This window comes from Juglans regia, chromosome 14 (assembly GCF_001411555.2).
Source record: "Juglans regia cultivar Chandler chromosome 14, Walnut 2.0, whole genome shotgun sequence".
In the NCBI taxonomy this organism is placed as follows: Eukaryota; Viridiplantae; Streptophyta; class Magnoliopsida; order Fagales; family Juglandaceae; genus Juglans; species Juglans regia.
The window spans coordinates 5,980,354-5,997,889 of record NC_049914.1 but is presented as its reverse complement, the minus strand read 5'-3'; the positions used below and the strand labels follow the sequence as shown (position 1 = coordinate 5,997,889).

General features: G+C 30.0%; 1 protein-coding gene across 1 annotated transcript; it reads left to right on the top strand.

Moving 5' to 3' along the window:
* Positions 1 to 14,252: 14,252 nt before the first annotated feature.
* On the top strand, positions 14,253 to 17,156 carry LOC108996989 (peroxidase 4-like). Its single transcript, XM_018973061.2, has 4 exons — positions 14,253 to 14,599; positions 15,356 to 15,547; positions 16,263 to 16,431; positions 16,510 to 17,156. The coding sequence occupies exons 1-4, from the start codon at positions 14,321 to 14,323 to the stop codon at positions 16,896 to 16,898; spliced, it is 1,029 nt and encodes a 342-aa protein (XP_018828606.1). The 5' UTR covers positions 14,253 to 14,320; the 3' UTR covers positions 16,899 to 17,156.
* Positions 17,157 to 17,536: the final 380 nt, after the last annotated feature.

Here is a 17,536-nt window from a genome sequence, read left to right as displayed (position 1 = left end):
CACTGTAAAAAAATGATAGGTATCTAATATTATTAAAATATTATTTTTAATAATATTATTATTTTAATATTTAAAAATTTGAATTATTTATTATATATTTTATAAAAATATAAAAAAATATATTGATAAGATGAGATTAGAACAATTTTTAATCTAAATTGGAGCTTAATTAATCAAAATTTAATTTTATATTAGATTATTTATCTAATTTTTATATTATTTTTTATCTATTTTTCTTTATAGTATTTTACTAATTTAAAGGTCATAACTTATTTTTTAATAAAATAAAATATATTTTTTACCTGATTTTTCAATAATTTTTTACTTTTCAATATCTAATAATTATATTTTTAATTTTATCTAATACAATAAAATAACATAAAAAATTAAAAGAAAAATGAAAGCATGTTCGGTTATTTTTTTGAGTAGAGTGAGAAAATAAGAATATATTTTGACTATTTTATTGTCCATTCCAATTCCAAACTACCATAGATTAGCTAATATATGACTAATTAGATGAAATGCTTAGAGTATTGGTATTGAATTAATCAAATATATTTTTATCTTTAAATTTAACAAATATCATTTATATTTACTTCACATTGAATTAACTAAATTATTTTCATCTAAAATATAAGTTACAGTAAATTTATTCTTCTTTTCAAATATAAAAAGAACTATAACAAGTCTAAAAGTATTTTTAAAATTATTATATTATATATATGAATTTTTTATTCATAAGTGATTTTACCATCTATATACATATGATATTATTATATTACAGATTGTTGGATTATGAAAATAAAATAAAAATTAATTAAAAAAATATAAATAATAAATAATAATAATATTTTATTATTATAGAGTGTGTGATAGCTAATCCAATGTAGACTTGAAGCTTTGAATGATTAGCTAAAAGTGAAAAAGTTACATATTAGTCAAAATTTGAAGAATAAGATGGTCAATCTAACGCTAATGCTCTTAGGCCAGATCTAAGGACTTCTATTCTTTTATCATTAACACGTTATATTTTTCTGTTGCACGGCATGTGTTTCATTCTATTAATGCTTAAAAATAGTGCAACAAGCCGGAATGAGAGAAACAATCATTCTCGGTCTGTGGAGACCGTTCGTGCCTCGATCGGTGTAGTGTCAAACCTCCGCTAGTAGTCCGATGCGGCTATATGATGTCGGTGTGTACATACGTGGCGGTGGGTAGTAAATAAATACAAAGAAAATAAAGAGACAATGACACAAATTTATGTGATTCGGCGTAATGTCTATATCCATGGAGGTTTGGGGAGGGGATGATCCATTATAATATGTTTATTTAAAGTCTCTCATGGTCTCTCTTTCTTGCTGTAAATGGAGATCTACTCACTGGAGTCCTTGCCGAGAGATTGAAGAAGCTCAAGAAGTTGACGCAGTCCCCCCTAAAAGTCATCTGAAAGCCCACTTTATCCTCTGCTCTTCTCTTACTTTATGTCTCATCTTCTCTCATTTACGTCACATTACTTTGCCTCCTGACAGCATTTTCCTTCCTCAGCTCTTCGTTCTCTCTTTTTTCCTTCATGATAAGTACCCTCATATTGGGCTGGGTTTGGAAACTCAATATGGACCTAAGATATTTTATTCTCTCCACATTCATTGCTATTATATCGACAACTTCTCCTTTGATACTTACCATAAATGAAGAACATCATGAAAAAATTATTCAATTTCAAAAGTTTAGAAAGTTATAAAACCAAATTAAAAGCATAAAAATCAATTTATTTTTAATTGATAGTTCATAGATTGATAAAGCATTTCATAAATTTCATCATCAACGGGACTGTTTTGTTGCGATTGTTATGATATATGTGTAAAAGTATATTTGAATTTCATGTTAAGTATTGTTAAAGTCAAGGTTTCAAACATCATATAACTCTATCTCTACTTTTTGATGATAACAAACAAGTTCAAGTATAAATGAGTCTCAAGTTATTCACATAATTCCAAGGACATCAACAAGCATGAACATGAAAGGGAACAAACTTGCAAATGAAACTCTAAGAATATTTTTGTATATCTCTTTCAAATTAAAAAAAGGGTTAAGGCTCAAAAATATTTTTAATACACTCATGAAAAGTCATTTTACATTTTTCATATGTGCATGATATGATTAATAGTTTGAAATTTAAAAAATGATCATTTTTCAACATGTGCATGACATGATTAAAAGTTTGAAATTTAAAATTTAAAAGATAATTGATTAAGATTTTTCACATGTGCATGATATGTTTGAAATTTGAAATTTGAAAGATGATTGATTGTCATTTTTCATATGTGTATAATATGTTTAAATTTTGGAAATTTAAAAGATGATTATATTGTCATTTTTCACATGTTTATTATATGTTTGAAATTTGAAGATGAAATCTCATATGTATATAAAAGCTTAAAATATCTCATTTCTAAGTTTTAAGCCTTAACAATTGTTCATTTTGAGATAGATATAATTTGCGTTGTATTGTTTTCATTTCATTCATTGATGAGTGTACTATGATAACTTACATACTATCAGTTGTCGTATAAACAAAAAAATGGTGTGTGTAACCCTAATCAGTGTAATAGGAGTTCTATAAGGGGAAAATCTAAATCACCACTCAAAAGGTGATTATAAGTATAGAATGTGTTCTATACAAATTCTTTAAAGTAGTATTGCTCAAATGTATAATATGTTTTTATTTCACCTAAAGGAAATTAAATAGTGAATTTGTAAATTCTCAAGAGGTAGTTTGAGGTAAAAACGTAGACAGTAGGACTGAACTTTGTTAAAATAGTGAGTTTACATATCTCTTACCTTTATTATTTATATTTACCAATTCTTAGTATTTTATTTATTTATATTGTGTATTGATTAATAATTATTAATTTTTTTAAAAAATCATTAATCTCTCATAAGCAAATCTTCATCGACTCCGTCATCAAAGTAGAACTTAAAACCTTTTTTCACCTGCGATCTTCATTTTTGTCAAGAACAACAAAATCTCACAATGAAGGATCCTTAGGCAGCCACATAAGCTGCCTATCCCTTGTTAGCCCCTAGATTTTAAACCTAAAATTATTTTACATTTTTTTTTATAATTATAACCAATATGATAATGGCAATATCTCATAAAAAATGTTAAAATTATCTTCACTTGAATGTTTTAATTTTACATAATTATTCTCAAAATAGAAAATTAAAAAAAAAATTGTCAGTTTATCATTACTCTTTAATTATAGATGAACAATGCTAGATACAGTCCCCATTTAGGGACTGCAATGTAAGTCTAGGTTATTTTGAACTTTAAAATTTTTTAAAATTACAAAATTATCCTTCATAAAATGATGTTTTCTCTAATTTAATAATGTGTCTGCACATGCAGTCCCTACTTGAAGACTGCAAATAGAATTTTTCATTATAGATACATTACACCTCCTAAAATATATACACCCTATACTTTTGTTTACTATTGTTACTATTAACTAAATCTAGACGCTCCTCTAAATTTAGTACCATATCTTAGGTCTTTTTATGTCGTACCATGTTGAAAGAAATGGAACCTAGTCGTTTTATTCAGTTATTGTAATCTACCTCTCAAAGATTAAAATACAAGAAGAGAAGAGAAAAGAAAAGAAAGGCAACAGTGGAAGTGGGTAATTCATATAATGTGATTGTTAGCCTAGTTCCTGGAAATTTCATTTTTGCTATCAATCTTGAGATCCATGGCTGGAGGAGGAAGAAGTTTGAATTCATGTTACTGTCTTAAAGCACAATACCTTGGATGTTTTATGATTTAAGAAGAGAAATGTACATCATTTGTGTCATCAGATCATACAATTACATTTCAAAGTATGATATGCCTTGTCAATGTATTTTATAGTTAGAACTCTCTCGATCTTTAAGTTGTGTTTGGATATTGAGCTGAGTTCTTTATGAATAGTAGTGAGTTGAGTAGTGAATAGAGTTATGTGAGACCCATCTAAACTGAGTTTAAAATGTATTTGGATGTTAAAATGAGTTCAGTACTTTTTTATGAAAAAATGAAAAAATTTATGGATCTCACGTATAAAAATGTTTTAAGTTAAAAAATATTATAGGTTTAATGTATAAGAAGGTTTTGAGTTGAGATGAGTTTCGTAATTTGAGAATTGAGTATTTAAATATTAAACTTAACTTAAAGTTAAACTGAATTCAACTAAATTTGAGAACCAAACACAACCTTAATCTCTTGGGTTTATTGGAGTGAAACCATTATTCCTAATCTACTCACCCATTTCCGACCGCAGAATCCACGGTAGGGAAGGAATAATTGTTGCAGCTCGGCTTCAGTTGGTGGGCGACCTTCTTTCGAGACAGCTTCAAAGTGCTCGACAGATTGTCAGGGAAAAAAAAAAAAAAAGGAGATCTGACCCGACTCGAATGGTCCGGTTCAGGTTGGTGTACATGTTCCTAATAAGCGGATGGGTCTGGTCGGGTCCAAGCCTGACTTAATCTGATCAGGTTGCAGGCCTAGGTAATTGGAGAACAAAAGGTTGCAAGGGCCCATATTCATTCATGAAATCAAATCACGACCTAGTAGTCGATGGATCTCCAATAATGCAAGACGTGAGTGATTGCTGAATTGGGTGGGTGGGGATCTTCTAGAAATTTTAAATAATCCACCTATTGCCTAAAAAAAATCTATAATTCGCATAATTCTTTTTCTAAATACATGTATTTAGATTTTCGCCAAACTCAAAATTTAGCCCAAACTTTTGCTTGTTTTATTAAATTTTCTGAAAGTTGGAAAATACTTTTCTCATGAAAGCATTGAAATTTGTAAGGCATGACTTTTCTCAATCGCCTTCAAAGTTCAAACATTGCTTATATTAATTTCTTCTGTTGAAAAGGAAAACCGTTATCTTAAACGAATGTTTTTTTATTATAATAGACGTGTGTCACATGTCGTTATTAGATCGATTAACAATTCAACATGTTAATAATAGTTTATTTTTAATTTTTAGGAATTTATTTATATTATCTTTTTAATATTATACTTTACAAAAGGTCAAATAATTTAATTATTATAATGTCAATTGACTCCTCCCTAAAGTATAGATAATCGTTTTGGCTCTAAGCAAAGATCTTTTAAAAAATTATCTTCTAACATCCCCATCTCATGAGTATCTCTCTTTAAAAAAAATATCTACAAGTTTGTCCTCCAAAATCTAATAATATATTTCCATATATATATATATATATAAATTCTACTTAGCAGTTTTATACTATACGCCTGTTTTTATTTTTTATATAGATATTTTTTTCTCAATAGGTGTATGGTGTAATATTGCTTAATTGAATAACTCTATATATAAAGAAATAGGCCTTAAAAAACTCGAATATTTCGCCCCGATATTTTTTTTTAAAATTGAATATCACTACAAGGGAAGTGACTTTTCCCAGTGATTATTTTCGCTGGGAAAAGTCTTATAAATTGCCACCATTGAATTTTCCTAGCGATTTACACCTCACTGCATGTTCGTCGATATTATTCCCAGCGATCTACCCCAACATAAGCTAAAAGTCACTACTAAAAGGTTATCTTTACTAGTAGTTTTATTTGTCACAAAAAGTATAAAATATCGCCGCAGTTATGATCTATAATTTAGTTCATAATCGTTGAGAAATATTAATTTCAGCGATTTTTTATCGTCGCCAAAAGGACTAAAATCGCTGCAAATACACATTTCCAACGTTTTCAAAACATCTATGCAACTGACTAATTGGTTTTGAAAACTCACCGTAAATGTATATTCCTAGCGATTCTGGATTTGCTGCAATTAAGTTTTCGGTTTTGAATATCCAGATGCAACGATTCATAAATCGTTGCTTTTGATCCATTCCCAGCAATTTCAGATTGTCGCAATTGCATATTGAAAACTGAAAATTCAATTACGGCGATTATAAAATCACTGAAAATGTATATTTCCCTACGATTTTGAATTATCGTCGCAATTACTGATTTCCAGCAGGTAAGTTTCGCCGAAAAAAACTTTTTGCGGCGATATTATATCGATGCAAATACGTTTATCCCACAAAGAAAATTGTTTCCGACGAATTTTACTCACTGAAAAGGGTGTTTCAGCAAATAAAATAAAAATATACACAAAACAAAATACAGAAAATATATAATACACATCCAAATTATATGTTCTTGGTCAAATAAACAATTGCACAAGTGGGAAGCACAAAACCAAACTTATTCATGAATCAATAAAGAACTCCCAAAATTTCTTCATTTAAAAAACCCAAACTCTGTTTCTAACAACAACAACTTTAAACGCTTCCATAGGACAAAGCTTAACACGGATAAGCGAATGACAACAACCCACAACATAAACTTGGGAAAAATAAAGAGAGTGGAGAGAATGGTGACCGTTTATTTCGAAAAGAGAGAGAGAGAGAGAGAGAGAGAGAGAGAGAGAGAGAGAGAGAGAGAGAGAGAGAGAGAGAGAGACCTCCAGGGCGTGTTTGTATTGCTTGACCTTGCGTGGCGAGGAAGGGGGCTTTGATAGAGGACTGGTGACGGCATCAAGGTGTGGGTGGTGGCAAACAACACCCCTAGTAGCGGCGATATATATATATATAGAGAGAGAGAGAGAGAGAGAGGTGAAGCCAGATTCGAGGGGAAAATGAAAGAGATTGGCGGGGTGCTGGGGGAGAAGGAGGGGGTAGCCGTCGAGGTGAGGTGGCGGTGGCATGGTGGTGTTGTGTGCGGCAGAGGCTTAAGGGAGAAGAGGGATTGCAGAGAGAGAGGGGGGAGGTGGGGGGGAGATAGGAGGGACATGATTAAGGGAAAACGCACGGATCAATTAAACTTTATTAGTTTTTTGCGGCGACATCATATCACCGAAGTAAATCAAAAAGTTGCTCCAAAATATGAAAATCTCATTTTTAGCGAAGCAAAAATTGTTGGCATTGCTCATTTGCAGCGACAAAAATTTGCCTCAAATAGTCTTGTACAGTCTCATAAATTTGTAAAAGGCTATTTCCAACGCTTCACACATAGCCGCTAACAAACATTAATTGGTCGCATAATACCTATTGCGGCGACAATTTTTGCCAATATAAATACTTTTTGCGGTGATTTTTCTATTCGATGGAAATAAATGCAGCTATAGTGACAAAAGTTTTCGTGGCGGAAAAAAGTAGATGCAAAAAGTATAAAAGACACCGCAAATACTTAACAGTGAGTTCTCCTCAGTATTTTTCAAATTCGTGTTAGAATTTAGTGACGAATTTAAAATTCGCCGCAAATAGTCATTATTTGCAACGATTTTTTTTTACAATAATCTACAAATTGTTGAAAAATACATATTTTCTTGTAGTGTATATAACTTTTTTTAAATGGAAAACCATTTAGAACAATAAATAATATATATATATTATATACACACATAGACGCAGGCACATAATCATCATGTTGATTTGGCCTCTAAAATAAAAATTCTGACTCCAGGACGATTTCCTCTTCTCAACGGCCAACGCCATTGACGAGTGCATCAAGCAAGAAAGAGACGTACGATTTTCTATTATGCATACGATCGAGTTTGGGCGTAGGCATGCGTCCCTAAGAGTCATGACTTATGTTAGTCATGAACACTATTCACCCTGTGCATAATGCGACTAGTTACGTACGTTAGCAAGAACTTTTTGCATGTTCAACATGCACAGGCCTCACTTTTCATCTTCTACGTACGGTGCCTACGTATTAATTAGGGTACGTGCATGATTAACCAGGAGTACGTACGTGCTCTTTTTTCGGCCTCTTCTCATTATTTTTTTCAATTTATTTTATCTTAATTTTTTTATACAAATAAAATAAATAATTTAATTTTTTTAAATTTTAAAATAAAAAATAATATTAAAAAAATATATTCTAATAATATTTTATTCTATTTTTAAATTTAATTTAATTTCATATTATCTATAAAAATAAACAAAACATTAGAGTGATTCACCAATAGTATAACTAGAAAAATGTTACAGTACTTGTATAGGTCTTCAAAATAGATTAATAACTCATAATTACATTTTAATGATTGTTTTATCCCAAATAACTTGATCAAAATCAAAGTTTTCAAGATCGAAATTTCTAAAAGTTAATTTAAAGAATCTCCTTCCCGATGTTGATATGTTATCGAATACTACAAAAGAGTAGTCAAAATCCATCCTAGTTAGTAGTACTGCATGCCTCTATTCATTCAAAATAATGTCCTAGTTTTCCACGATTGGTAGCAGCAGCCTCACCAGTCGTCTCCCGTTATCGAGGTTTTGAAAACCATGCATTGGCTTCTACTTTAAGACCAAAGCTGTCGACCATTTGATTCTTCCCGGCCGTTGAGATTACATGTCACGTATTCTTTCTTCCTAGATCACAGTACTAAGTGATAAACCTTTTTTAAATTATATTGGCAATGAAAAGAAAAAAAAAAACAAGGGCAAAAATTAAAAGGAGAAGAAAAAGAGGTAAAATAACACTATATATACTATATAGAAGGAATAATGATTTGTCTATAATTATTTATAATCAATTAATAATATTGGATAGAATCTTATGGTGTACAAATCTCGCATATTTATTTTGAAAATAAATAGAATCTATTATTAAACAAATAATTTTTCATTTTAAATAGATCTCAAATTTATTAATTTTTTTAAGGAAATAAACGAGATTTACACATTTTAAAACTATAAATATAAAATTATTTTTATTTAGAATTTCAAACAACAAAATATACATATATATATATATATAAATGTTAGTGTGCCAGCCAGTTTTGATCGTTGGGCGTGCCCGTTAGTATAATTTTTTTTTCATTTTTTTATATATTTTTTAATATATGTAAATATTTTTAAAAATAAAAAATATATCAATACATTAAAAATTATTTTCTTAATTATTAAAAAAAAAATTAAATCCATGAACTCAAAATGAACCGACAAAGTTAGGCAGCATACTAAGATTTTTGTATATAAAATGGATCTTAATCATTACTACTCGTTAATATTTTATATATCTACCCTAGCTTTAGATCTATGAATTGGAACAAGATAGTTGAAAGGTGTCCACTGTACAAAAAAACAGAGTGAAGAGGCAAAGGCAAAATCGATATGAACTACTTCGAGCAGTGAACACGATAATGCAGTCCATGTTGTCGACACGGCCTTCGTGGTAAACTTTGTTCTGCTAGCTCATCAATAATTTTAACTACCGGCCCAGTACTAAAATAATTTATATATAGAGCAGCCTATTAATTATTAATTGTAGTGCTCCACTAGCTAGCCTTTGCCGTCACTCAGAAGCCATCTACATGCATGCATGCATTAATTAAGCTCCAATTATATATATCTAAGATTATCTTTTCAGAAAGCTCTTTTTGGCAACATCGTTATTATTAATGTTAATTTCTAAGCAATACTGCATGGTTGAGACATCGCCAACAGTACTGCATCATCAATGCTCAAAGTGGGTTTCTTTTCTTTCTTTCTTTCTTTTTTTTCCTCAAAAGCAAATTTTCATCTTTATACGGGTGAATAATCGAATATTTAGGGAAGACATTAAAAAATATTTAAATATATTAAAAAAATATAAAAAAAGAAAAGAAAAAATTAAAAGGAAAATAATTTGTACCTAGTGGGCGGCACACTAGCAATATTGTAATGTGACTGCCAACTAGAACATGGTCCGACATGAATATTAATTAATAATACATTGAAGTGACAGTCATATATTAATTGTCATATAGTTAAGCTTAATGATTAGATGTGATTAATTTTCTTTTTAATTGATTCGTTTAGACCACGTAACTAATTGGCCGGCCTGACAAGTACGTACGCTTTGACGACCATTCAACGTCTATTATATATCACCCACAACCACTCTTGCGGTTTAGCCATTACAGAAGTTTGCCTATGCTCTGATGGTTGAGAATATATTCTTCTTAATAAAAAAATAAAGCAAATAAAAAAATAAACTATTCTAATCTAACTTCCTCAAAGTCAATTAAAATCTGCTGGAAAATATATCTTTTACAATATTCACTAGTGTAGGCTAAAAAAAATACGTACAAACCTCACCTATCTTAAGGAGTTATTTTGATAATGAGTTCATCTCAATTCATTTCATCTCATCTAATTATTATAATTTTTTTATATTTTTAAATAAAATATAATAAATAATTCAATATTTTCAAAACTCAAAATAAAAATAATATTAAAAAATGATACCTAACAGTATTTTATTCAACTTTCATCTCTCATCTCAACTCAACTCACTATCCAAACCTCTCCCGTCTTATTAAAATAAGAATGAAAATGTTATATATCTATACTTATAATTTTGCGCGTATAATCGTATTGCATGCTGACGTGTTAATTATTGAAATGATAAGAAATTCAAAATTTGAAATTCGAAACTCGAATTAAAAAAGAAAAAATTGATAAAAAGAAATTGAAATTCAATATATGTAATGTTGTCCGTATCTATAGCACTACCTAAATAAGAAATAATGAGAGATTTTTGTTTAGAAAATAAGGGCATGCAGCCAACCACTCTTGAAAATGATAAGATGTACATGTGATCATGTTCTTTTTAGGTATATGGTAATGTCAAGAAATATAATACAATATTAAATAGCTAATCCAAAAGCTAAAATCAGAAAGCTGAAATGATCAATTATAAATATCTTGACCATTATTCCTATACATTTGCTTAATTTCTAAGAGTAATAATTAGTTTTCCCGATAAGGACGATAATATAATATTATACATCATTAATATCCAATAAGTACGACCAAAAAAAAAAAAAAAACAATTGATTAACCACTTCCCGCCTTAAATTTACATCAACGTGGCCCTATGACTTTTATTATTAGACATATAGCATATTACTATCTAACCACTTTTTCTTGAATTAGGAGCCGTCCTTACCTGGAAAAATAGGCATATTATATATCTATCAATATATATATATATATATATATAAAGTGGCTATCTAACAGAAATTCTTATTTTAACAGATATTATTATTTTTCCGTTAAGTAAGTTAACGCCGTTAGTCCAAAATTGACATTATTTCCAATTTGCCATAATTAAGTGTCATTAATTACTAACCACTTATTATTCTCCAGTGACATGACGTAGGCAGGGTTTTTAATTGGCATTTTGCCATGCAGTTCGACCAATTAAGTGCAATCCTAGCCTCAATGTTAATATAATTAGTCAAACTGACAAAATAGTAGTTCCAAATTGTATCGATGCATAATATAGCTCTCCAATACTTATTATCAATGAAGTTTAATCGACAAAAGAGTCGAAGAACAAAAGTTCAAGTTTATTTACTTTCTAAATATTATTTCGCTTCGTATATATTTACTCTATTATAATAAATAATTATTTAATTGTAAATAATAATTTTTTTCTCCCGTTAATTTTTTTTATTTTTTCATTAAATCCGTTAAGTTATGTTTTAGTAAAAAACTCTTAAAATCTTTAATTATTTTACGTGTAGCTCCATTACAGAACTCATCATAAAAGCAATCGTTCGGTTTTAACTAATGTTTTTGTTAAAATTGTATTAAACTTATCACAAACAACTTTACTAAAACTATTGATATCATAACTATCTATGGGACTATGTTACTGATTAAACTAATATTTTAATCTTATAATCTATGCTGGCATGCAATTATTATCCAATACTTAACAATTATTACACAAAAATATTTGTTAGGACTTATATTTTTTTGTATATGCATTAAATTATTGATTGAAATTTATATTGTTTTTCTATAAGAACCACATTATTTCTTAAAAATATTCATTCTACTAAACTAGGCAAACGTGCTTAGCACGTTGCTCCTGAACTAGTATATATATATATATATATATATATTTTGTCTCAAATAATAGTATATCGATCGGGACTGCTTAGAGCAATTGGTAATGGCCTAGCCATTGCCAAGTCTAAAATTTAGCTAAAATTCTAAATTTTGGCTATAGGATTAAATTTTGGCTAGATGAATCTACATTGGACTAGCCATCTTAAAGTTAAAATAATAATATTATATTATATATTTTAATAATATTTTTCAATTTTTTTTTAATTTTACAAATACACTTAATATATTAATTAATAATTCAATTGAGTAGCAATTAATTAATAATATATTTTTAATTTTTCAGTACACCTTAAATATATATATCTTAATTAATAGAGTAGCAATGATTATATATATATAAACTCGATCATGGTTTATAAATCTTGGAAAGAGCTTGCAACAGGTTTACTTGCAGCCTCAAATGCAGGATATAATCTGCAGTACGAAGAAAGAGTCGGTTCGGTTGAGGAGATGTTATTTTAAAATAAAATAATGATTTGGCGATGAATAGGAGCTCACTATGTTTGGAGAAAAGGATGGATTTCCTGTAGATGAAAACTTAAACTTTTCTATCTTACCGAGTCCAATGCAGCGGGTTTAAAGACGACCAAGTCTATAATTTGACTTTTTTGGAGTTTTAGCGAGGCTGATGCTAATGCTCTTATAAGAGTCTCGTCGCCTGTTCAGTTTTTCTTGGAAAACTTAGTACCAATTAACGGAATCAGAGAAATATTTTAGGTACGAAAAGATTTTATAAAAATAAATATAATTTGATGTGATATATTAATTTATAAAATTAATTTTAATATAAAATAGATAAAATATATAATATAAAATTATATCAATTTATTTATTTATTTTTAAAGAATCTTTTTACAAACGAAATATAATTCTTAACATAGTATTTGTATTATTAAATTTACTACTTGTTTATTATTTTTTTATTTTCTCAACTTAATGTTTAAAGAAGTGATTATTAATAAAATTATATAATTTTTTAAATTTTTTTATAATTAAGGATATTAAAAAATACTTAAAAAATAATAAAAAAATAAAAATTTTAAATGCAGTACTATAGAATAATAGAAAAGTGATAGAAGGATAGTACTCCTATGTAAAGTATGAGTATTGACTATTGAGTAGCCCGAGGTTAAAGTGGCTTTCGTATTGGTTGATAACGATTCAAGACTTGTTATATTCCTGAATCGATAAAAGCATATAAGACTATTTTCATAAAATCCGATTGGATTATTTTTCTTTTGCTAGTTAAGCTTGTCTCGTACTTTCTCTTTGTTTGAAAAATTCGCCACACGTCCTTTTGACAATACGCATTGGCGTTAGGTCGAGTACTTGTACACTTCTCTTTTATGTGTTTAATGAATTTGGCGACTCTCTCACTTTCCATTGAAAAATATCTCTAACAAGTATTTTTTTTCTCCGACAAATATTTACTAGATGACAAATTTTATAATTATAAAAACTTTTAAAAATAAATTTATAAATTGATATTACTTCATATTATATATTAGATCACATCAAACTATATATATATATATATATATCACTTTGTAAGTTTAGTTTTGTAATATCTTTTTGAATATAACACTTGTGACCTTATAATTTATATAAATAATTTGAATAACGTAATATTACTTGATAATCATTGAGAATAAACATCATTTGTAGTTCAGACTATGGAAAATTTTGTATTTAGAAGTGCATGTCAAGGAATAATAATAATCGAGAAGAGTCGAGGTTGTAACATGCATGCACTTTCACGCGGCTGACAAAGTCTGTCACAAGGGGTTCCTTAATTGGTAATTAAGAGTGTATACGTGCTCCATTTGTCAATGATCGATGGAGATCAGATCAAATCAATGCAACTGCCCATGTTGAATCGTCAACCTGCAACTTTTGAATTGTCTTAAGAATAACCAGCTCGAGGTTGGCTACCTCATGCCACATGCAAAGGAAAAAACAAAACGAAAAGCAAATTAGAGATCAAACCTTGAGATGGCTGTCTGCACAAGTTAGCTTTTCTGATGGCGTCTATCTGATCCACCAAACAACCCCCTACGTACATTAATTGATAGAAAATTTCAAGGACCCCACGTTTCTTTGACAAACTTGACGCACGCTGTAGCGATGATATTGATCAATTTACGCAAACGTGTTTCTGGCCTCTGAGCATTACATTATCATTTATCAGACTTTATTAACTTAGACCAAACCAACAAAGGGTCCCTGCTGCTTACCTTTTCTTTAATTTCTAGGGGCATAGCATACCATGCAATACTCAGTCTTAGAGATTAGGTCGAGACCTGTCTCTTTTTCGCATCTTTCTCCCTCTATATAACACTCACCCCTCCACATGTTCTCGGCACACCATTTCCACCACCTTCCTAGTTTCTCAAAGAAAATGGCCTTCTTCACTGCTTCTTACTACTCTTCTTTCACAATCATAGCCACATTTGCTGTTCTTGCGCTCTTCACGGGGAGCTCCTCTGCTCAACTCTCTACAGACTTCTATTCTAAAAGTTGTCCCAAGGTCTTCAGCACCGTTCAGTCTGTTGTTAAGAATTCCATTTCTGTAGAACGCCGCCTGGGTGCTTCTCTCCTTCGCCTCCACTTCCATGACTGTTTTGTCAACGTAAATTTATTCTTCTTTGTCTCTTTATATTTACGAAATGATGTTTTTTCAGTAACGTTAGATATAGTTATGGTTGAATAAATCTTGGATACTCATTTTTTTTTAAAAAAATACCCAGAATCAACTATTAAAAATTGCGTTTTTTTTTTAATCTCAGACTAATCGTTTTTTTTTTTTGAAAGTGCTATAATTGCACGTTTTAAAACTGTATAAATCATTTTTTTAATAGTAGATTTGGTTGAACTAAAGTTCCTAAGCCATAGTTGTTAACATATATATTGTAATTAGCAAGTTAATTGAATCTGAACTCAATGGTGCAGTATTTAAGAAAAATGAAGGTAGAACATGACGTGTCTCTGTGCTTTATTTCATCCTGAAAAATAAAAAGCAGAATTAAAAGGGAAGGTTCGTGTGGATGATAATCTAATATATTGATGCACATGCAAATGGCATGCAAAAGTTAAGCCAACGATGGAGTACACAGTCATAAAAGACACCCACTTTGGAAACATGGTCAACTTTATTTGGTAGTGCTTGGGGCCAACGAATCCAGTTGTTATAGTGGTGAGATCTAGTGTTAAAAAAAAGCACAGAAAAAGGACAAAAAACGTTATTGGATTGTGTTTTTTTAGCTTTCAGCTAGAAAACTTGGAAGCATGTGTGGAGAGAAAGAGATAGGAATTAGCTTCGTTGTCTTTTACAGTGTCGGCAGCTTGTCTCGTCATGATCATACGTATTGTTTGTTGACACGTGCAGGGTTGTGACGGGTCGGTACTCTTGGATGACACAGACTCCTTCACAGGTGAGAAGACAGCAGGCCCCAACAACAGATCCATCCGGGGATTCAAGGTTGTAGATGACATCAAGGCCGCTGTGGAGAAAGCATGCCCGGGAGTGGTTTCTTGTGCTGATATCTTAGCCATTGCTTCCCGCGACTCTGTCGTAACTGTGAGTTCTTTTCCTTTTTTGTTCTTTGTCTGGAAATTCTTGATACGGGGAGATGAGATAAAATGAGATGAGATAAAATGAGATCAAAATTAAAATTAAATAAAAGATTATTTTTTTAATATTATTATTGATTTAGAATTTAAAAAAATTAAATTAAAATTTAAAAAAAGTAAATTATTTATTATATTTTATGTAAAAATTTAAAAAAATTATAATAATAAATTAAGATGAAATGATATATAATGAGTTGAGAAGATTTTTCAATCTAAATTGAGACTTTTTGCACTATATATAATATTTAACTAAAATTAGTTAATCTTATAGATTTATAATTTATTTAATACTACAGAAAATATTAACATGATGAATATCTAACAATTTCTTCCCCTTTCATAATGTCATTTATCTTTATTAATAATAAAAATGTAATTTTTAATTATCTTAAAACTTATCATTTTTAATTACGTGTATCACATTATAAGTAGTCGAGATTTTTCATTCGAGACGTAAAATTTATCACATCAGTGGGTGAGAATCTAAGATGAAGATCATTAGCATTTCTCTATTTGAAACTATATATGTATTTAAAACAAATTTCTAGCTCATTGTATCTGTACTGCATCTAGACGCAAATCTCTGCATATTATATATTCTATATATGATGCCATTCTAATTAATCTTTATCATTGGAAACATATAATTAAACTTTGTGAAGCTTGGAGGGCCTGATTGGGATGTTAAAGTTGGAAGAAGAGACTCCAAAACAGCCAGCTTTTCTGATGCCAACAGTGGCGTAATCCCACCTCCCACTTCCACCCTCAGTAATCTCATCAATAGATTCCAAGCTAAAGGTCTCTCTGCCAAGGATATGGTTGCCTTGTCTGGTATATATACCTCTCTCTCTCTCTCTCTATATATATATACAATCAAATACATTTCTCATCATATTCTGGGTAATTCAGGAGCTCACACAATCGGGCAAGCAAGGTGTATAAGTTTCAGAGACCGCATATACAACGAGACAAACATTGACAGTTCATTTGCCAAAACCAGGCAGAGTCAGTGCCCAAGGAACACTGGTGGCCGCAAGAATCTTGCGCCTCTTGATCTCCAAACTCCTACCGCTTTTGACAACAAGTATTTCAATAACCTCCTCGACCAAAAGGGTCTTCTCCACTCCGATCAGATTTTGTACGATGGTGGGTCTACCGATTCACTGGTTGAAACCTACAGCAAAAATGACAAGACCTTCGATGAGGACTTTGTGACCGCAATTATCAAGATGGGAGACATCGATCCCCTCACTGGATCCAGCGGTGAGATTAGGAAGAACTGTAGGAAGCCCAACTAAGGGAGATGATGAAATTCAGGAAAAAATTACTTATATACTTTGAATTGAGTTGGATCGAGGAAGGTTGTTTGTTTGTAGACTCAAGTTTTTTTCTTGTGTCTTGTCTCGCCTTAAAAGAGAGGCGATTTATTTGTTTGTTTGTAGTAAGGTACTTGATCGGTTGCAAATTCTGTTGGAAGTGTTCTATTATTTATTTGTAGAAAGCTGTTTTTGGATCATTGGAGTAAAAATTCCACCGTTGGGAGCTCCCTTTGGGCACTTTTATGTGTTTTTTTTTTTCTTTTTTACATAGATTTTTTTAACACTTCTAAGTATTTTTAAAAAATAAAAAAAATTACATCATTAAAAAATATTTCCGTAATTACGAAGTAAAAAAAAATATTAACCTTCCCATGGGAGCTAATAAAAACATATTAATGATTGAAAAACACATTAAAAAACACTTTTTGATTAATGAAGTATTTTTTAATGATGTTGTGATTTGTTTTTAAATATTTAAAAATGTTAAAAATCTAAGTAAAAAAAGAACAAAAAAATATATATATAAAGAGCCCAGCGAGAGCCCCCAATGGTGGCTCTAGGATTATCTTTTTTTTTTTAGTATTTCAAGCTTTTATTCACATTTTACATAAATTTAA